The sequence below is a fragment of the Rhea pennata genome, chromosome 5 (genome assembly GCF_028389875.1).
Source record: "Rhea pennata isolate bPtePen1 chromosome 5, bPtePen1.pri, whole genome shotgun sequence".
NCBI lineage: Eukaryota > Metazoa > Chordata > Aves > Rheiformes > Rheidae > Rhea > Rhea pennata.
The window spans coordinates 41,212,384-41,234,157 of NC_084667.1; the positions used below are offsets into that span (position 1 = coordinate 41,212,384).

The following is a 21,774-nucleotide window of genomic DNA, read 5'->3' on the forward strand; positions in this document are numbered from 1 at the left end:
CTCTCTTCTCCTCACGACACTGGCTCAGCTTTGTGCAAGCTCCAGGACCACACATGCTTTGGGGCAGGCTCTAGCAATGCAGCCAAGATGCAAAACCAGATGATCTGCATTACCTGCCTCCAGCAAACGATCAGGAGAGTTTACTCACCGTGTTGTTTACCGCTGTGGCAGAGGTGATGCTTAACACTGAACTGCAATCTCAGCTTGTGTTTCTCATCTCAGCCAGAATTTCTAAAACAGCATATAAGAGGGAACAAACTGCTCTTCTGCACCTCACAATCTGTTTCTAATCTCCTCCTGAAGTTCTTTATAAAGCTCCTCTTAGTACTGACCAGAACAAAAAGCTTAATAAACAAAAAGAGGGAGAAAAAAGTATTTTGGAGCCACGTATTAATGAAGCCTTAGCATTATATGGATAAAGGTCAGGAAATACAGGGTTCCCATAGTAATGCTAATTAAACCATACTCCACATCCTGTGTATTTAGCAATACATGTTGAAAAGAAAAAGGCTTTATCCACTCATGCCAAAAAGGTTTTTGATTTAGTCAAGGCACTCCAGTTCCCCCCACCTCTGAGTTTATTGTTCAGAGAAGTGGATTTTCAGATAAAATTGAGCTGAGTCAATGTAAGCATCATTACAGCCTCCCCACATTTAGGGCAACAGCAAGGGCTCTCAAGCCTGACTAGAGACTGAACACTTCAGTTTTATTTGCCCAGCCGAAATAGAGAAAAAGGACCTAGGTTTCAGAACAGCTTGACTCACCAAATCACAGTGTACAATGATCCTGCACTTGGATGCAGCGGGGATGTGGTAAGAAGGGGGGGGAGGACAACCAACCCATCACACACTCATAGCTAATAAATGTTAATCCCTTTTCATAAAGACTAATTTATTTGATACCAACAGCTTGATGGTAATATCCCTGTTTAATATCTCACAAGTTTGAGAGAACAGGTACAAGCAGCATCACCACAGAAAGGTGAAAGATTTAAAAAAAAAATTCTTAAAGTATATTTAAAAGAAATATGATGCGTGCATACATATTTTTTTTAATTTGAATATAGACACTGCACATTTCTTTCAGATTAATGTCAGTGAACCTTAGTATTTATTAGCTGAGCTCATGTTCTTCCAACACAGTTCTCTCCATACTACAGAAGCAGAATTTTTGGAGTGCAATTTCTCTCTCTCTGTTTGTAAATGATGTAGGAAGTGAACAATGTGTGCAAACAGACATTAGTCGTCTGGAAGTTATAACAGTGCCTGAAGCTAAACTTTGCTGAAGGCAGGACTGAGTAAATATTCTAGGACAGGCTTGTTCAGTTCCTTCTCTATGGATCCCCCCTTCAGGACAAAGAGATCAGAGAGGGGTAACATGGGAGAACAATCCTGCGATGGTTGTTGTAACTCCTGAGTACAGCACAAAGGGACAGCATTACGTACTTGAACACAAGGCTTTACATTGGACTTAAGCTGTTTTATGAACTCCTTTATATTAAAACGAACAGTAAGATAACACCAAAATTAAGCTGGCAAGAACTATTTATGAGATCATCACAAATGAAACACAGCCATGTTGACCTCTCTCCAGCACAAATCCATGCGCTGCTGTGCTCACGTAGCTGCTGAGATCTTACCTATACTTTGCATAAAGTGCAGATCACTCTTTCTAGAGAGAATAACAAGTGATCTATTTGCATGCTTAGAGTGAGCAACTAGATTTGCATGGGAAGCAAAAGACCTTTTGCACTAAAGGAAACATATTTAATCAAAAGCTTTTGCACATCTGTATTGGAGCGGAGAGTTACTCTTCTACGCCAGAGACAATGCCACAAGTCTAAATGCCAGCTTGGGTGGAAAGGAAGGTAGAGCAGAAGATGGAAGGCAGCTCTCAAGCCCCAGAGCAAACTGTGCAGTGGGAGAAAGGTATGTGTGTTTGTGGGGTGTCTGCGTGTGTCCTCCTCTCCTCCAGCAAATCTGAATCTTTTCCGCAGTCCCCAGGAGACGAGACAAAAGGACAGAGTTCAGGACAAGAGATCACCTTCGAAATGCAGATAGCTAAGACAGGGGCTTGGCCAGTGCTGCTGAAGAGGCCGTCACCCTCGCTGGGCACCAAGGAATCTGCACAGCCCAGCTCAGAGGACCTCAGGCTCACTAGTGTTGCACCTCATGGAACTGCAGCAACTCCAGTGCTTGTGGCAGAAAACAGACCCAGGCATGCACAGCAGAAGCCCTTCTGCTGGCAGCGTTACTGGGTGGCTGCTGCTTGCCTCAGGCCCCGGCTGTCGCCTTCCTGCCAGGTGCACCACCTCACGTACCTTCCCTTTGGGCTCCAGTATCAAGTGTCTGTGTTTTAAAGAGACTTTGCAAGGAGCGATGTGCAGGCCTCACCACAGGAGCCTGGCTACTCCTCACTGCTGCACAAAGCCCAGGCAGCATCACGCCATGCCTGCCACGGCTGACGAGGATTGGGTCAGGCTTTATTTTATCGAAACCATGATACTTGTCTGGCTTCTTGGGCAAAGCTCAGAACTGTTGCATCTGCCTAGGAGGACGGTTGACTAAAGGTCAATGGCCAAAGCTTCAGCCTGTAGTGATTCCCACCAGAGGGAAGGCAGGCAGGCCTGCAGGCTCTGCTAGCCAACCTGTCCCATCGGAAAGCATTCAGCCCACAAGCAAGAGCTATAGAGGGAATAAGGCTCAGAAATATTTATGCACCTCATCTCACCTTCACCTGGTGACTACTCCTGGCATAGTCGTACAACTTACTTTCTCTAAACACTGTACAGTCACACTAGCCATTGCCAGTAGATAAGGCATAGGCTAGCTGATATTATTTTACAGGGAGCCAGACCATTTGCCCGGAGTGGAGATTTCTGTATCCATCATCTGTTGGCGTACAGGTCACCTAGAGCTTAAATTCTCAGCTGGAAACAAGCTTAGTCCCCTTTTCCTCATTTTACAGAGGGGGAACCAAGGCAGATAAAAAACTACCTTATTCAGAGAAGTTTTGCAGAATAAAACGGGAAAGGTATTCAGTTACCATGACACTGAGGGCTACGAGCAAGTTTTCTTCTAATTGTTATTAAGTTAGATGTGCTTCCCTGCATCTGTACCTCACTCGTCCCTCCCTTCCCCAGTCAAACTCACTCTGGGTACTTAGGGTTTTCAGGCAGAAGGAGAGTCTGCAGGCTATGTTTAACCCCTTCTTTTCCAGGAGCTGGATGGACTTAGCTCCTGTGGGACTAGTGTTTTTATGTAATCCTTAAACATCCTTCTGAACTAGACATGAACTAGACTTCATGGGGACAGAGCAGTTAGCTATGTACAGGAAAGCTATGCCAAGTAGCAATACAGAAATTAAAACTACAGAAGCAGCCACAGCAGCTCCTCCTTCAGAGGACATCTCTGCTAAATTAGCTGGAATCATACACTTCATGGTCCATTATCACAACTACAGTCTGACTAGATAAAAAGAAGAGATGATACAAGACTCTTCCCCTACAAACTTTTATTACTTGACAGTTTTTCCTGCATTCCACTATGCCAATCAGCTGTACAATGCCAGAGCCATGTACCATATCCCATTTCCTCTAAAACAAACCTGTGATTTAAGAGCACAAAGCAACACTTTCCTCTGTCTTAGTGCTGTGCAACACACAACAAGAGAGAAACACTTGGTAAAAAAAAGCCTATGGGGTTGCAGAGCATGTTATCCCACCCTGAACAAAGCATAGGAAAGCCCAGCATAGCTCCAGACTTTGTCTGAAAGGTCGCAGTACCATAACCTATGCACAACCCACAAGAGCTATTAATGTGAGGTTTGGCATCATTTTCTCCCAAAACTCATAATATTTGTTACTCCACTTCAAGCCCCCAGGTCCTGCTGTCAAGTTAAATATTGAGACTGTAGTGTTCCTGCTGGCTTATACAAGCATGTAGAATTCGGAAATATTTAAGAAAGCTGAGCATGAGAAAACAGATCAAGGAAAACATCATTTTCAAAAAACACTTAGGTCATTCCATGACACATTTCTTTGAAGTCCAGCTGATGATTTTTTAAATGCTTTGGGCTGACAAACTTTTTGAACATACGGTCTGAGAAAAGCACGCAGTGCTTCCTGCCACAGCAGAGGCACACAGGGAATACTCAGTAAATCACTTCAGGGCACCTTGTTTAGCTGCAGAGGTCAAGTTTACTTAGCGAAATGTGCAATTAGGTATACGCATAAGAAAATCCCTCTTTGTAACAATTAACAAATTAAAGTTTTAGGATGCTAAGTGAGGAAAAGAAGACCTCGCTTCAAAAATACTAAGAGAAGTAATCAGAACATCACTGAGCAACAGTATCTCTATTTCAACCTGCTAGGCTACGCCCTACCTCAAAGTATACACAGTGACAGTCAAAAGACAAAAAGTCTTACTGATTTTTGTAACAGAATGGATCGTTCAGGAGTCAGACATTGAAAGTAAAACAAAAATTTCCACCTAGACAGCAAGCAAAGGCGTCTGGCAGGAAAAGGGAAGACACTGCTCCATTCAGTGGGAGAAGGCAGAATTACTGTGGATGAAGTTTTCTGTCACTTCCTTTAACTCCAAGATGAGCTTCTGCAAGTAGGTGAAGAGAGGTGGGAGGATTCATTCCCCAAAGCAGTCTTATCAAAGTAAAAAGATTTAGACAGTGAATAACATGTGGGCTGTATTATGGAAACAGACTTAGTCTACTATCCACGAGGATCAATATCTGCAAAGCTCTCTGACCATGAAGAACATCAAGCTGGCAGCTCTGCCCATATGATTCATGTTACTGTCAACTGACCTTTTCCCATTAGTTTATTCTCTGAGGCTGCCTGGCAAAGTCACGAGTAAGAGCAGACACCAGAACTGTCTGTCTGCTGCTAAAGACAGCTGCACATGGAGTTGTCATTTGCAATAACATCTTTATAGCACTGGATGATGGAGTCCAGATTTATTATAAGCATCAAATTAGGGGCAAGGGGACAAATATTCCCATTTGAAAGGGACAAAACAGCCAACCAGACTTTTCAGACGGACAATTGACACTACCCAATTTAGCTTGCCATCATCAGCATAAAGATATGCTGGAGATTCATAATAAAACCCTTTGTACAGAAAGGCAGTTTCAGACAGACCTTATACCATCTTATGAAGGATCTCAAAACTACACCTCAGGCCTCACATCTGTCTCAGCACAGGATTTAGGCGGACGTCCTGGCAAGGAGAGGATTTTTCCACTCCAGGTCATTGCAGTTTCTCAGTTCACCCTCTGGACCACCTGCACTGGCTAGCTAAAGAACAGACTAGACTGATTACCAGTTTTACCTAGTATAGTAATTGCCTTAGTTGTCAGGAGATGTGTTTGTACATTCTTACATATATACATACTTATATCTGATCTCCAGAATTAAATATAGCTCTAAAATATGAAAAAAAAATGGAATTCTTCCTGAAATTTGAGGAATTAAAGCTAAAGATTGCAGGTTTTCCAAGAGTCCCTTTTTGCACAACAGCCACCTTTCCAACATCTCCATCAGAATAGGCAAGGATTCAAAGGGTCATGTTTAAACAAGGAAACTTTGTTTGGATTATTTTATCTCCTCAAGCTATTCCTGAGCACGGCTGTTTTTCAGTATCCAAGGCTGGCAATCATGGGCCTCTTTTCCCCCTTGTTACTCTCAGGAAGTGCTACAGGAAGGATCTGAGATTAAATACACAACTTCACTGAAGTCATCCCATGAGCATGTTAAACACAGCACAGTTCAAAGGTAAGGCTTTCCCTTAGGAGAGATAGAGCTCCAGTATCTTCTGCTTCAAAAGAGAAGGAGAAGTGGCACTAGTCCAGCAACCATAGAGACCCACTGCATCATTATTGTGTAACAGTCACCAAGGTTGCTACCACGTGCCCAGCATTGCCTGCACCTGGATCTTGGCAAGAAAAAATATTCCTCAAACAGAGGATAATGGAAAAAAAGAAAAGGAGAAGGGACAGGACACGAATTCAGGTCAGTCACTTGCATGCAAGACGAAAACTCCCAGACTGCAAACTCCTCAGCTCAGAGTAGAGCAATAGAGGAGGGCAGCAAGTGCAAAGGACCAGAGCCTCCACACCCACACCCACACCAGGGCATTCCCCATCCCCATGGATGCAGCTAGAGCTGTGCTGCACACACAGCATGGCATTTGGCAGAGAAGAAGGTTTTGCACAGGAATGTGAATCCGTATCCATCTTTCATTAGGAGACTACCAACAGCTGGGGAGGAGGCGGCTAGATAACTCTGAGCCAGCAGAGACACTCATGGCATGCAGAAAGCCTGAGGCTCACTGCTCCCCTCTCCCCACATGCTACCTTGCCGACTTTTTGACAAATATGTAGCAAAGCTGAGTGGTTCCTGTGAAGAAACAGTCAGGCTCAGTCAACCAACGCAGTGCAGTATGATAAAGCCAGGGGAGCGTTCAGGTCTCCAGGGTGTCCTGAGTCCTGCTGCAAAGGGGAGCTCTACAGCCGAGGTGGCTTGGTGCAGGTCTGCCCCTCCCCTTGGCGTCTCTGACCTCTCGCAGACGGCTGTATCCACGGTGCCTGCAGCCAGCCGCTACTTTATCATTTACTTCTTCCAACTTGCTGGGAACTTACAGGAGGAAAAAGCAAGAGCCGAGGGGAGACCCGGTAGCAGCCCAAAGCCCACCTGCGCCAGCCCATGCAGCAGCGGTTTGCGAGTGCCAGAAGCCGCGGAGCGTCGCCCACCTCCGCCACAGCGAGCGCGAGGAGCTCCCCGAACCGCCGGGCGAGCCGCGGGAACTGTCCCCGACACCCATCGACACCCGCCGAGGCCAGGCCGGCCCAGCGGGCGCCTGCCGCCCGACCCCGACCCTCGCGGAAGGCCGCCGCTCCCCGACACCTCACGCCGCGCTCCCTCGAGGCAGAGGTAAGGGCGGCAGTGGGCCGAGGGGGGAGGGCCCGGGCGCCACGTGGCCACGGTCGCCTCGGGCGCCAACGGTCCCCTCAGCGGCCAACGGTCACCAACGGCCGCACAAAATGGCGGGGGGGGGGGGGGCGCCCCGCGTGGCCCCGCGCGGCGGCCCGGGGCAGCGCCGCGGGGAGGCGGACGGGCCGGGGTCCCGCTTACCTGCGGCGGGGAGCGGCGCGGCGCGGCGGGCACCTGCAGCCGCTGCGGCGCGGCGCCGCGGCCGGCGGCGGGGGCGGCGCCACCCGGAAACGGGCCGGGCCGCCGCGGCGCAGGGAGCGGGAGAAGCGGGCGGCGGCGGCCCCCGCGGCGGGCGGGCGGCAGCAGCCAAAAGCAACCCGCTGCCCATCGGAAAACGAACCCCGCAAAGGTGAAACGAGGCCCCGCAGCCGCCCCCAGCCCGAGCCGCTGAAGGCACCCTCTCATCCCCGGGCTGGTTTGTGGAGCAAATACAGACTTTGGAAATTCAGCAGGGATGTTTGGTTTTGCCGTCATTAAAAGAGCAAGTGCTGCCGGCGTTACCAGCGGCACAGTACAACAACGTTGGTTACGGCACTAGCGTCTTTCTGTGTCACCTGCAAAAGCTCTTCACTAGGGTCAAGGACTGCAGGGACAGAGCACAAGCCGTGCAGCCCATGTCAGAAAACGAGTAAAATCCAACCCCTGTGATTTTAGTTTCACCATCACTGCAAATCTACGCGCCCAGCCTCTTCCCCTCCAAAGCGGAAGAGACTAACAGCCTTTGGGGCATTTCAGTTTGAGGGAGTTTTCCATTTTTCCACCTTCTAGGTCAACGCACCACTCAGCACCTCTTGACATAGCGTTTGCCATGGAATTATCTAAAATTCAGTGAAGTGAACAGTGTCCAGCAAAACAAACCCACACAGTACAGTGCACTCAAAAATATATGTATATTTAATAAACCTCTAAATGGCAAGGCAAGCAACCTACCACAGCCAGGTAAGTATACTGAGAAACTTTTTATTAGAAGACATATTTCTGCCAAAATAAATAGTTACATTTCCTTCAGCAAAATATTAGAAAAAATAGGAGGGGGGAAAGAAAAGCATTAACAATTTAATACTGAACTGTCAAAGTGACTATGAGAACTACTAAATGACATTGTTGTGTAAATATACTTGCATACGCTATTGCTAGTCTAGTTGCTGCTCTGACATCAGTAATTTCCACAGCGCTCTACAAGTCCTGTGTGCTTAAGGGTCTTCTCAGACTCACTGACAGCAGAAGATCCCAGGAAACATTTAGCTGGTGAAGATCTGCTTTAGATGCTATTTTCCAGAGCAAGAGGAAAACCCAAAAGATGAAGATATGTGTTCCAAAGTTACATTTCTCATCTTCTGTTTTAGAATTACAGGTTTCCCCTCCCTTTACAGGAAGGCTGGTGTGGGTCCACACAATAAGACAGATGCCATTAAGTCAAAACTGTCCTAGTGGAGCCACATGGAGACTGGAAACAGAGCAACATCCCACTGGTAGCAGTAATGGAAAGGAGGAAGAAGAGAGGGGTCTAAGTACTGCATTAAAGATGCAGACACCACAGGGATACAGAAGGCAGGCAGGCAGGCAGGCCACAGCCCACTGCAAAGGCACAGGATGAGTTTGGCACAAACTGGCTGATGTAGGAGCCAGGTGAGATGGTCTATTCTCATTGACTTACAGAGAAAGGGGAAGGAAAAAAAAGTGCTTAAGAACCATGTTGGCAAGGCTCTCTGACTTTGGCAACATGCAACCCTGCTACCACTTCTACCACAGATTTACCAGAAATGTACCCCAAATATTGGGCAGTGCAGCATAAAACAAAAGAAAACTCCATTAGTTTCAGGTATTTCTCCCACAACTCCTTTAGTGAAAGTGAGAGTTCTCCTTTCTATGGAAGAGGTGAAAGCTTCATCACCAGATTAATGAATTTGTTAAAAAAAATAAAAAGGACAAAGTAGTGGGGAATATAGAATATATACTGAGGACACCCCAGTACTGGGAGAGAGCAAATTCTCATTTATTCCCTGATCATAGAGCTGTAGGTACACAGTCCTCCCAAAGACATAAGAAAACAATTCCTAGGTCTTATGAAGACTGGTCAGAAGTTGGGCTTTTCCCCCTCCCCCTTGAAAATCAACTTGCAATGTTATATTAGCAGTAGGGCAGGCAGTAAACCAAACCCAACATACCATACATTCATTGTGGCTTACAGAGCATGCCAGAGATGCACAGTTGTGCACAACATGAAACACTTTACAGTATTGCACAGGTTAGGAGCTGATTAGATGCCCCCAAACTTCACTGTTAGCCTTGTTAAAAGCAGCAATACCTGTACCATAGAAAGGAGAGGAAAAAAAAAAGTGGATTCCTGAATGCAGGAATCCTTTATGTAGAACAGTGGAAACTGCAACGATTGGAACCCTTGAGGTGTTCAAGTGAATGTCATGGGGACTTGTGACATGGACTGCAAGATGAACTTTTGGTCCAGGAACCTGAGCTCTCAAACACCATATACTGGAGTGCAGCCAGGCCCTGACAAGTACCCACTGGGCTGCCCAGTTACACATTCCACTGAAGATGGGCCCAGCCACTACAGATGATTACCTTGTTCCTATAAACTTGATAAATGTATGTTAATTAGTAGCTGCTGGGGAGCAGCTAACATGTACCACAAGGCAAACGCACAGCAAAGACTTGGAGAAGAATTCCAGATAACATCATTATGATAGACTCTAGGTTGGACCTAGACAGGTTTATCAAGAGGTTTCCAGGGATTTGAGAGAAATGGGGTCTGATCCAGACAAGATAGCCCTGCATAATCAAAAGCCATTCTTCAAAAGCAACCACAGGCCTTTTTCTGCATCTGCTGGGCTATCTTTCCTATCCTCCTCATCCTTTGTGATCTGTGATGAATAAGCAGTAAGAATTTCAAACAGGTGCTTGAAACTTCTCTTAAAGAGAAGGAAGAAAGTAGTTTAGGGGGTATTATTTTTTTTTTTTTTTTTTGACAGAGCTACCATTTTTTGATCATGATATAAAATTTTATTATACATATATATAGAGAGAGAGAAGTCAACTAGCTATCACAAAAACCACTGTGCTATCTGGGGAATAAATTTAGGCAAAGAAAGGATTAATGCAGGGTGGTGCTTTCCCACTATATGTTCACACCCTGCAAATTAGCATAGGGAAAGCAGGAGTTTCCTCTCTGAAGAATTGGCCCTTTGCATTTGAAGCTTGGCTTTGGTTTGTGGTTACAGTCAAAGCATACAAAAGCTTTTCTTTGGGAGGTTAATATAACAAATCAAAGACAGATGAGGTTATATAAAGAACAAAACTTGGGCCTTTCACTAGCCACAGCAGTTAAGTCTGTTGAAATGGATGAACCAGAACCAGCAAACCTTCTGGATCAGAGCACTGGGAGAGGGTGGCACCAGTCCATTCAGTTCTGATGAAAGACAAGAAAAGGCAAAAGGGGATGCAAAGGAAAAGCATGCCAAGCTGTGACTACTTAGCACATTCTATTACCAAGAGAGTTTTATTTCATAGTTTAGTGGTTTACATAATCACTCAGTGGTTTTACCGGTCCAGGAAGAAGGGATAAAAAAATAGTTGCCTCATTCTCTCCACCCATATGTTTAAACAAACAAGGCAGAGTCAAGAGGGTAGTAGCCTCCAAGCACAAAGTTTTCCCATCTCCTGGCTCTGCCCCTCACAGATGTTTTGCTTCTGGAGGAAATCCCTTCATTTTATGCCATTAAATATCTACATGTTCTTGCCAATTGTTCTGCACGCATGAGGAGCGGAGATACCATTTGGCAAGCTAAGTAGAAGTGCATTTCTCATTCCTCCAAAGAAGGCAGCCCAGAGAGTGGGGATGTGGGGAGGAAAGCCCACATAAATACCCCTTTTTGATGCCAAGTTTCATCAGATTTATCCTGCTGCCACAAAACTGATAGCAGCTTGTTGCTAGTTCACCTAGACTACAGTTACATCCATCTAGCAGCGAGCTCCTTCTGCAGGCTTTAGACAGTGTTACATCTTTAAGACTGATTTGTTTTATAATCTAATATTCCTAACTTCTGGTTTCAGAATCCTCCAAGTTTCTCTTCCACACTTGGTGATCTTCTCTTGCAGATGTGATCAAATAGATTCACTACTTTCTCCAGCCATCAGTAGAATTTCTGGGGATATTTTCCCTTTATAAACTAAAGGGACAATTGTGAGCCTATTACAAATCACTTTCCTACATGTATCAGCTTCAGGCACCCCATCCTGCTCCCAAGCAAACACAGCATGCACTTGCTTTGTCCAGCTGCACACTATTTGTGCTAGGAGAGGTAGAAGACGCTTCATGCAGCTAGGCAAGCTGCAGAAAAAGGATACTAGGAGTTGGTTGTGTCCCAGTGTAAGGACTGAAGCTCAAGCATGTGCAATCCCCACAGGAAGCCAGGTTTCACCCTGGGGAGATCAGAGTGTTTGTTTGCACACAGCAAGTTGCAACTAGGCTGCCACTGTGCAGGCAGTAACTTATAAAGCAGAGTCCTGCCCTGCTACAGACCCATCAGCTCTAGTCTTTTAAGAGACAGACAAATGTCAAATGTAGCCAGCTCCAAGAGGGCTGTACATGTACTGATGCTCCTGCTATTGCCAGATGCACTGTGGTACCACTTGTAAGCCACAGTGCAAGATAGGCATGTGGTGGGGCTGACAGAGCTGGAAGCCTGTATCCCTATCACTCCCAAACCTCAGTCCTCAGTGTCCAAATTCTTCCAACACAAGATAAGAATAGAGCCTGAGGTCAGTAGAGTCCCCTGCCATGGTACCAACTTAGAATTTCCTTCAGTCGTATGGTCACTTAAGGGGTGAAGCCTGACCCCTCTCAGTCAGCTCCTTCCTTGCACTTGCTGTGACACACTACCACAAGCCTCTCAAAAATAACATGCCCACACAATCTCACCTTCCTACAGACACTTCACATTCCTTTCCCAATACCAGATGCTGGGCCAATCCTTGGAGAGCCAGGTTGAGGCTTTTCCAAAGCAACCCCACACTAACTGCATTCACACTGACTAGAATGGGGCCTCAAACTCAATGAGTTTCTCTGGAAAACCAAAAAAATAGCTTAGTCTAACCTAGTTCTTTAAAATATGATTTAACACTCAGTTCAGACAGCAAAAGTTCCATCAAGACAAAAGTCAGTGAGAGCAACCACAACATTAACCAAGGTAAATGCATAATTTTCCTACATTTCTGCAGTTCCAGTGCAGACTGCAGCAGAACCAGCTCTGGCTTCCAGTGAGGATGCAGCTTAGGGACAGAGGAAAGGATCTGACTTCAGTGAAGAAGAAAGTTAAGAGGAAGTTTGGTTTGGCAACAGATGCTACTTCATCTTTCAGTAGCATGAAGAGCTAAGTGATATCAGATGATTAAAAAGAAAAAAAAAGAGAAAAAAAGAAAAACTGATGGCCTCTAGAAACCAGAGAAAGCTAAAGCTATATGAACTCCAGAATGTCAGCTACATCCTGATTATTTGGTGGTAAAAACCTAATGGCAATTCAAAGTGCATTATTTGGGGGAGCCCAGCTGGGTCAGCATCTGCTTGGCCACAGGAAATGGCCAGGTAAGTCTAAAGCAAAGTGCCTGCACATGTGTTTCTTTGAACACAGACTCCTTGCCTGGCCCAGCGGGCAACAAATGGCTACAGTCATTTCCACCAGTCTCCATCCCTGGAAAATCCCCTTTGCAGCATATTCACAAGCACAGGGCAGCAGGCTGCCAGGGGATGAGACTGGTCCCATCCAACACCCTTCCCACCCACCCCCATTCCCTCATGGCAGCAGGCTCAGAATAGTGGCAGGCACTCTTTTGCATAGTCTAGAGGTGGAAGCTTTATCTGAAATCCTTCCTGAGGGAAGAGGGAGGCCTGCATGTCCACATTGATGCAGAGTAAGCCCAGCATGAGCTGGCGCTGGTACTCCTCCCATTTCAGCATGACATCGGACAGGGAACGGTTACTTCTCATCCACATGGGCAGTGTTTCACCACACGCAGCTGCTGAAGAAATTGGCAGGCTCTGGGTTCCTCCAAGCTCAAGATGATAGTAAAGCCTGAAAGGCAAAGACATGCAAAGAATCAGTACATGGAAAGCTTCACCAGATCAGAGCTTCACAAACCAGAGTGTTTTTCTGCCACTAACTGGCTGCATGATTTTAGGATTTCTCTGTGTACCCATTTTCCCCCTTGCATCTCTTGATTATTCAGACCATGAGCTCTTGTGGGTAAGAATCATCCCTCATACTAGGATCCTGATCACAGCTAGGACCTCTGGCTGCTACTTTAATACAGAGTTTCCTGTTCTGATCTATGCAATATAGTCTTGCCTCAGCGTCAAACTGCAGCCCTCAGCAGGGAATTCAGTTCAGAAGCACAAGCCACAGCCAAGGCACACATGCACAGCTGAAGCACTCTGCTGCACATGGAAGCCATCTGATGGTTCCTGGATCCTGGCCATAACATTGCCTCTGCAGCCCAAACTAGGCCCACACTTCCAAGCAAAAAGTCATTTGAACTCAAATACCTTTGAAAAGGAACTGTTACAGGATCCTGGGCTGACAAACACCACACAGACAAGCACCTGTCTTCTACAAAGGAGCTAGCATAATGTTTTAATTATACCTGCATCTTCTGCCCTATTGCTTCGGTAATAAACAGCTTCATTACAGAGTCTCCCTGGGAGAAAGGAAGGGGATCAAGTGCTGAGTACATCCAACAGTTAAGGTCAAAAGACTATAAGCCAGATTAACACTAAATTGGGCAGTAAATCCTTGCAGTTGATTTGTGCCTTACTTGCTCTGCTCTAAGTAGATTCTGTAGAAGTGATGGACAAAAGTGGAAATGAAGCACTACTCCAGAACAGTGCAGTGGAGGAAAGCAGCCATACCTGGCTGAAAGATGGCTGCCCAGTTTCTTTTTGGCTTTCTTCACAAGGTAGTTACAGATTTCAGTCACTTGCTCCCTTATCCATCTGATATCCTCAGGGATATCTGGTAACCATTCCAGCAACCTGGGAGACAGGACACAACCATTAGTTGAATCACACAAAGGATAGGAGGGGCCAGAACTACTAGACCTTTACTCCCTGTCCAATTGGCCGAGATGAAAGTTGTTGGAGGAGAGAAGAGAAATATGTTCTAGGCAATGGTTTTAAGTGTTAACACTTTCTCCTTCAATAAAAGAGACCTAGTTTTGCCTCCTATGAATAAGTTACTGCACTTTTTGTTAAAAACGAGTAAGAGGCCTTTTCACCACCATTCATGAAACTGAGGGGAAGCAGCTTTGAAGGAGAAAAACAGCCTAGTACTTATCTTCACATTTTGTACCGGCACCTTCCATATTCTCCATCCTCTTCAGATTTGGAAGATGTTTTTCCTCTAACCCTTTCTACCACATACTCCCTCCTTCCAGAAACTTTTCAAAAGGGTACCTTTTATTATGAAAAAGTCTCTAATGGATCTGCCTTCCCAGTTGCACAATGTAAAGCTAGAGACAGCTAGGACTACTCTACTCTTCACCCCTGAGGAACGATGCCTCTTGTGTTGTTCCTACTTTCATCTCCACTCTCAATCCAGATTTCTTTCCTCCAGGCTATGAAGCTTATCAACAGTCCATACAGCAGGTTCCAGTATGCAACCATCTGTCTTCAAGCCTTAAGTATTGGCTGTAGTTGAGTGACATTGGGAGGTGGGACTTTTCCCACCTCATGTGGCTCATAATTGGCACAAACACCTTTGTCAGAAACTGTACAGTGCAGAGTTGAAAAGGATCCTACTCCTCTCTCCACTCATGTTCCAAGAGCTATACCAAACACTTGGTTGCACTGAAAAGAAAGCCATCAAGAGAACCAGCTGAAGGCCTACCTGACCGTGAAGGAAACTGCAGACTCCAGAGGCAGCATGTAGGGGACCATCATTGCAGTGGCCACACGTATAGGCAGCATGTTGGAGATACCAGTCAAAAACCCTCTTCTTTCAGCACAAGCCTCCATAAGAGCTGAAGAAAAAAAAACCCAAAACAATCAAACAAAAAGCCTACTGAATCCTCTCAGCAGGAATATTCCTTTCCCTCTCATATCCTTGGAGTTACCCAGCCTGTGATCTCTCCTCTCCACTTTGAATTTTTAAGGAAGTCTTGCTCAAGGGAATCATTTTATGAGCAGAGCTGAGGAGCAGCAGCTTTTAGTTTTATCAGACTCCCAAAGGAACAAGCATCAAAATGGCAGGACAGAGTCAAATAAGTAACCTTTTTGCAGCTCTGCCTCCACAGGCCAAGCCACACCTGTATGTAATAGGCTCAGACTCCAGTTAAGGACTAGTTGGTGCCAGCTCAGTTCCAAGGGAATGGGATCCAGGCAAGCATGGTCACAAACAATACCCACATCCCAGCAATCCTTTGTGGGCCAGGAAGCAGAAGACTACTGCTCGGACTCTCTCCCTTGGGGCTATACCTTGGTTCAATCTGGGAGGCAAGTGTTCAAAGATGTGTTCTTCAACAACAGCAAGGGCAGCATTGTCCTCCAACTGCTCCTCAGCTTCTGTTTCTCCCTCTTTCTTCTCCTCTGGGGGAGCTTCTATGGCAAGGAGAGGACGGGCAGGACTTGGACGATGAAGGAGGCCTGAGAGAGAAGTCATACCATCAGAATGATGCAAACTAGCTGCCCTGCTGCGTGGCCTTTGGAATGTTAGGCCTTGCTTCACCCTAACACACTCTTCAGTCAGACAGACATCACATCCAGCCTGTTCAGGTTTTATCTATTGTGATGTTTACAACATTCTGAAATCTGACTGCTTTAACTTCAACCGATCTTTCCCTGCCAGAAATTCTAGCATCTCCCCTATAAGTGGTGCAGGATGCTGTTTGGTAACATTTAATTGCTGTACATTCTGCCATTGAATACCACTTCTACAGGCAGGATTTCCCTCCTGCTGCTTAGTCCACGCACACAGCTGCATGACTGCTTTTATCCCAGTAAGGTACTGCAACACAGAGCAAGTGTGCTTGATCTGCTATAGACTGACACTAGGCGGCACCAGACACACAGCACGCTACAACAGCTGCAGGCGACAAGAAAGTCCAGCACTTAAAGGAGGGAAGCAGGGAGCATCACATTGCCAGGCCCTGCAGGCTGCTAAGGGCAGCACAGCACTGCCAGGTGTGGGCCTATCTTCAACATGCTCTAGTTGCACCTAAAGAGGAGCAGGGTATCTTCATGAGCTCCAAAAGGCACTGGTGCCCAACTGTGTTGTTGTGACACAGAGCATGGCGGCCTAAACAGCCTCCCTGCTCAGCTATGCCAAAGCGACCCTGGCTCTGGTCTCAAAGCCATTAGAGTCCTTCTGTATGACTCTATAGGGAAGGGTGTCTTCTCCATCTCTGCTTCCTAAAGTGCTAAAATCCGCTTGCTTTACAACTTCCATTTTCCCACATCCAAGGTGCAACTCTCACTCCCCCACACACCAGATCTAAACTGTCTTTCCATCTTTCCTACACACCACTAGCTACCTGCTCAAGGCTAGGCCCTCAAGCCTGCTCCAGAAGTGATTAAACAAGTCAGAGCACACTCTGTACAAACACCCAGTGCCTTACCGTTCTTCTTCAGGAAGTGGAGTGCATCTCGATAGCCCTGCTTGCACATATCCCGCAGCACCTGTGGAAAGAGACAGGCAAGCACAAGTCATTTGGAGAGGGTCTGGATGAGCAGAGCAAACATCCAGTTTGAGGCTGGCTTTGGAAGAATTCTCCTCGCTCCTGAGCTACACCAAGCACAAGACTCACCCTTGCCAGCCCTTCCCAGGCTTTGAGCAGGAAGGGGAGGCATAATACAAATACCTTTGATAAAGGAATCACAGAATAATTCAGGTTGGAGTGGGCAGATTCTACATAGGGATGGGCCTAGATTTGGGCACTTGCTCATCTAGAGCTGAGGTTACTGTGGGCAGCCTTTAGCAAGCCACCTGAAAAAGCAGCCAGCACAGACAACTTCCTGGCAGATGCCAGGAAGGGCCATAGTATGTTTGCAGATAAGGCTGGCTAAGACTTATCTTAGCCCCAGGAGGGGGCAGGGAAAACACTTGGACAAGTGATTAAGCACATGAACACATGCTTATTATGCTCCAGTGCCAGGGATTTCTAATGCTGAATTTGCCTTTCTTGGAAGGAGAAGCACACAAAGCTGTTTAGAGTGCCACCTGCTCTACTAGCACTTTTTAGGAGACTGACTGGCTTCAGGCTGGCAGTTCCCACCTGACCTTAAGAAATTTGAGAGCATATTGGTTCTGAGAGTTTATACATCCTTGTTTAAAAGTAGGGCTGCATCCCTGGCAAATGCCAATTTACAGAGGGCCATGTGGCAATATTTTCCAAGCAACTGCTAGCACTATACAACTTTGTGCAAATGGTCAAGGTTTGCCAAGTCACTGGGTTGCTAATGTCAAAGTGAAAAAACAGACAAACAAATGCAAAAATAATATGGCATCTAGAATCCTCTCCTGTTGAGCTGCACTGTACAGCTAGTGTTTGTCTACTGCTCCTAAATCCCAGCACTGACAGGAGTCTCACCTGCGGCTCTGGAGGGAACAGGGCCTTGGAAAGTCGATAGAGGTTGCGAAGGTTGAACTGGATGCTTGTATTGGTGACTCTGAGCTCATGCATGTTTGTGGAACTGTCCCGTGGACAGATATCACTCTCTCCTGAGAATGGAGACACTGTGATTGTGTTCTTCAGCTCATAGCGTGGCAAATTATCAGAAATCCCTCCATCCACATATCTCTGAAATAAAGGTGAATAAAGGACCTTCATTCATGTAACTGATTAAGCAGCTTTTCTTTTCTGTGTCCCTGTTCATGTTTGTTCCAACAACTTAGGAAGAAGAGAGAGAACATCCACCAGCACTGGATAAACTAGAAACAGTGATACCAGAGCTGTGTTGCTTGTAACCTCTTTTTGTTATGTGCTTTTCTCCCTAGGATTGTGTTTTTGGTCACCAGTGTTCTCAGTGAGAAAGGCATAATTCATTGTCCAATTAAATAATGACACTCCAACAACCATTCACAGTGCAAATTACCACTAAGCTGTCACACTGACACTGAGCCATTCAAATAAACCATTCTTGACTTGTTTTTAAAATTAAAGAGCTCAGACACAGGTCCCACTAGAGGACAATTTAATAAAAACAAGAGCAGCTGATTTGTTGCTAGCAAGCTTATCAAGCAGCAGTCTCAACACATGCATACACATTTGGAATTCACTCGCTTTAGCATGATAACAGAGTACAAGGGACTTGGGTTTTGCCCCAGCAGGCACCCTCTTATCAGAGAATGTTCTGTACATAAGTACCATAAATACATTTATGTTATCCTTGCAGGAAGGACAGCCCTGGCAGCATGTACTCAATTCAAAGAATTATTTAAAGTACCATAATTGCACAAGGAGCTGAGCAAGACAATCCCTATCACAGGCCTTTGGCAGAGCAAGCAACATGCAGAAGATAAAAAGGAAAAGGGTCACAGGTCAGGCTGAAAGAGCAGGTTTGAGAGCCCTGCAGACCAACAACTCCAGCTCTTGCGAATCCCTGCCACAGAAGAGTCCTACCAATTTTACAGCAGGGCTGATCCTTCTATTTTCTGCCTGAAACTCTTCCCTTTGGATGGCCAAAAAGGGAATGAGCTTGTTACAGCTGCTACCAAAGGGACTGTGCAAGGTCAAAGAGGAACCCATCTTCCAGCTTAATGAGGTGGTAAAGAGCTGAGCAGGCACAAGGCAAAGCTAGTGCAGGCTGAACCCATACAAAGCAGGGAACACTGATGGCAGGAGGAGGTGCTTCATTCTGCCCCATGCTTTGCTTTTTCTCACAGGCAGACCGATAACTGGCATTGGTCTTTTGCAGCACGACGCGTAGAAAAATGCTGTCCCTTTAGGTCAGAGGATGGTTTGTGCTTTGTTCTCTTGCTCTGGAAGGTAGACAGGCAGAGACCTCTTTGATCAGCTCCTGCGAGCCCAGGGAAGAGCTCATAGGCTCTTGGGCTCAGAGCTCAAGCTGGAGAAGTCTGGCTGATTGACTCCCAGTGCAGGGAAGAGACTGGGATAGGTGGAGCAGGAAGAGGACAGAGTAATGCAAGCAGTGCAAGTGCCAGATAACCACTTTGGTTATAGAAGATGGAGGTAAATGTTTTTGCAGCTTATCTACAACAATGCACATTTTACAGCCAGGATGCAGAAGCATAAGTTTCCCTGAGGGTGGCAGCATGAGTGAACAGATGTCACTAGAAAGAATGCACATCATCCTCATCCTCCTATTCATGTGGCTACAAGTATTCAGAGAAGAGACCACTGGAAGATTAGGATAAAAGGGGGATTTGGGTACAGATTTTACCTTGCACACAATTTTTTTCAAATGCCATGAAAACTGTTTCTTCTGCTTTGAGATAACCTGACAGTCTTTTCATTGGTAAATACAGTAATTGCAGAACTGCTAGGAGCTATACAGCCCAGTTTCAAGGCCTTTTCCTAGTTTCATACCCAGCCTAGTTCAGCCTCTCCCCTCACCAGCAACTTTTTCAAAGCAGGAAGGTGCCATTATTTTCTGGAGGAAGAGAGAGAAATTAATTTTCCCAACACATTCATTTTTTTCCCCGTTTTCCCATAGGAAGTGTTGACATGAGAGGTCATCCCCTGGTATGCCTGGGCAGCTGCAAATTCCAGAAACCCTCATGATATACGCAGTTGGAAAGAAGGAGGTTTTCCTGAGCCGAGCTGATCTCAACTGCCACCCAAGAGGGCCCATGCAAGAGCCACCTCTACGCTCTCACCAGCTGCGGGACAGAAGCTTAGCCTGTAGCTATTGAGCGAACACCCAAGCATTGCCAATTTTGTCACTTCTCTGAAGACATTTCCTCTAGTTATATTTGCTGTAATCACTTCCCTGCCTAACATGCTTGGACAAGACAAAAAACAGGCAAACTATATATTACACAGGAACAAAACTGATCTCACTTTTAGGACACAGGAAACAGATTCAATGCCATGCTCTGGCAGACCGGCATTTTGGCCAGGTCTCTTGAGGGGAAACCAAGGCATATATAACAGTTCCCTTTTGAGTAGTTAGTTTGCAAACAGGCTGCCTCTTAATGTGTGCATTAACTTATGTAGCAGAAGAGGAATCCAAGTTCAGCTGAGGCCCTCAAGCACAACTGCAATATGCAGAGATACCCCAGCACTTTTTTCAGGTCTGTGTACTTTGCAGAAGCTTGCATTTGGAATCTACTGACATGGAGAGCAGAGCTTACTCCAGACAGTCCTGGAGAAGAAATTAAAGAGCAGCAGGTTCCCTTTAAAGATAGCTCTATTAGGCAGCAGAGCACTACTCTCCATACAAAGGATAAGAAATTCATGGAAGAGAGGTCTGGTGTCATCACCTCTCATTAAAACTTTGCAGAGTCCCAGGCATGTGGGAGATGGACTATACTAAGTAATTTCTATCCTGGGGTGATCTGAACTCTTTTCATGAGCAGAGGTTTGAAGCTTCAGTGCTAGAGTGTTGTACCAAAAAGCTAGGAGAACTATCTGCTAAAACAGTTATCACTTGCCCGAATTGGTATCCACTCCTGACAGAAGAGTATGGGGGGGGGGGGGGGGGGGAAACGCACCAGTTACTGCATGCAAGATCCAGAAGACAAAACAAGCCAAGAGAGAACTGCCCATCGCAGAGATGGTACAAATACACCACAGCAGAATAGGAAGAGTAATTTGTCTAGCATTTTCAGTCAACTGCAGGCAGCACCGAAAAGAAGGTACATTCAATGAAAAACGCCAAGCCTCATGTTTTGAAAAGCTAAGTCTTGTCAGTTAACAGCAGAGAATGCTGTGTTGAAGCTGTTTATCTGGAGATTTCTTGTGCCTCTTCAAACTAATTACTGCCAGTAGGGAGGCAACAGGACTGTCAAAATTGAGCACCAGCATTTCTGACTTCTTTTATTAGCATATAGTTTAATGAAGGAGTATCTTAGACTCTTACTTACCACTCCACGTAAGGTTGGAGGTATCAGCCCACAATAGACAGGGATAAAAGTGCTGCAGACACAGGCCTGAGGGAGAAAGATCCAGCATGTAAAACCCTTTGAGCAAGAACCAGATCAAAGCCTACTGAATCCACTACTCTTCCTAGAGTACCACTGGCACATGCTGACAATTATATTCCATTAATAAGGGCACTTGGAGACCAAGGAAAAAAAAAACAAACAAACAAACAAAAAAAAACAGCTTGCAGCTCCACCCTAGCCCTCTGCTCTATGCTCCCATTCACCTGGATCAGCTCCTCCTTAGACTTGAAGTCTGACAGTATCACATTTTCTCCATCAGAGACCCGTGTGAGGGAGATGCCCAAGCGTCCTGCTGCTACTTCATGCCCATTCTCTGGCACAGTCTTGGACATGCAGATCCGAATAATCTTCACCAAGTTGAAAGATGGGTGGAGTGGGCCCAAGAACCTCTTCCGTGCTTCTTTTGACACTCGAATGATACTGGCACCAGCCTCACCTGCAACAAGAGAAAGAAATGCACTGTGAAATGCTAGTCAAAACTACCTTCTTAACAAAATTAGATACAGAAAAGCCTTGTCCAGCTTTACTCAATTTCTTCTACTTGCTGATATAACTTGAGATGAAAGGCTATAATGGACAGTGTTACAGAAGTCACTGAAATTTGTTGTTGGCCCTCACACTTGCTCACTGTGA

The 21,774-nt window shown here is 45.9% G+C and overlaps 2 protein-coding genes across 3 annotated transcripts in view; both read right to left on the bottom strand.

The window, feature by feature from the left end:
• CRACR2B (calcium release activated channel regulator 2B) overlaps positions 1-7,203 on the bottom strand; it is a 36,914-nt gene extending 29,711 nt beyond the window's left edge. The window contains exon 1 of one of the 2 annotated variants that reach the window (XM_062577503.1): positions 7,148-7,203. The gene's annotated coding sequence lies outside the window, so the exon portion shown is untranslated. The remainder of the gene's footprint in view (positions 1-7,147) is intronic. The other variant, XM_062577501.1, reaches the window with a different exon arrangement.
• Positions 7,204-7,877: 674 nt separating this feature from the next.
• PNPLA2 (patatin like phospholipase domain containing 2) overlaps positions 7,878-21,774 on the bottom strand; it is a 30,051-nt gene continuing 16,154 nt past the window's right edge. The window contains exons 2-9 of the mRNA XM_062575859.1: positions 21,345-21,577; positions 21,061-21,126; positions 17,603-17,812; positions 16,631-16,691; positions 15,492-15,659; positions 14,905-15,037; positions 13,929-14,051; positions 7,878-13,095 (exon numbers count right to left, since the gene is read on the bottom strand). Of these exons, the coding sequence (XP_062431843.1) occupies positions 12,831-13,095; positions 13,929-14,051; positions 14,905-15,037; positions 15,492-15,659; positions 16,631-16,691; positions 17,603-17,812; positions 21,061-21,126; positions 21,345-21,577 (1,259 nt within the window). The 3' untranslated portion in view covers positions 7,878-12,830. The remainder of the gene's footprint in view (positions 13,096-13,928; positions 14,052-14,904; positions 15,038-15,491; positions 15,660-16,630; positions 16,692-17,602; positions 17,813-21,060; positions 21,127-21,344; positions 21,578-21,774) is intronic.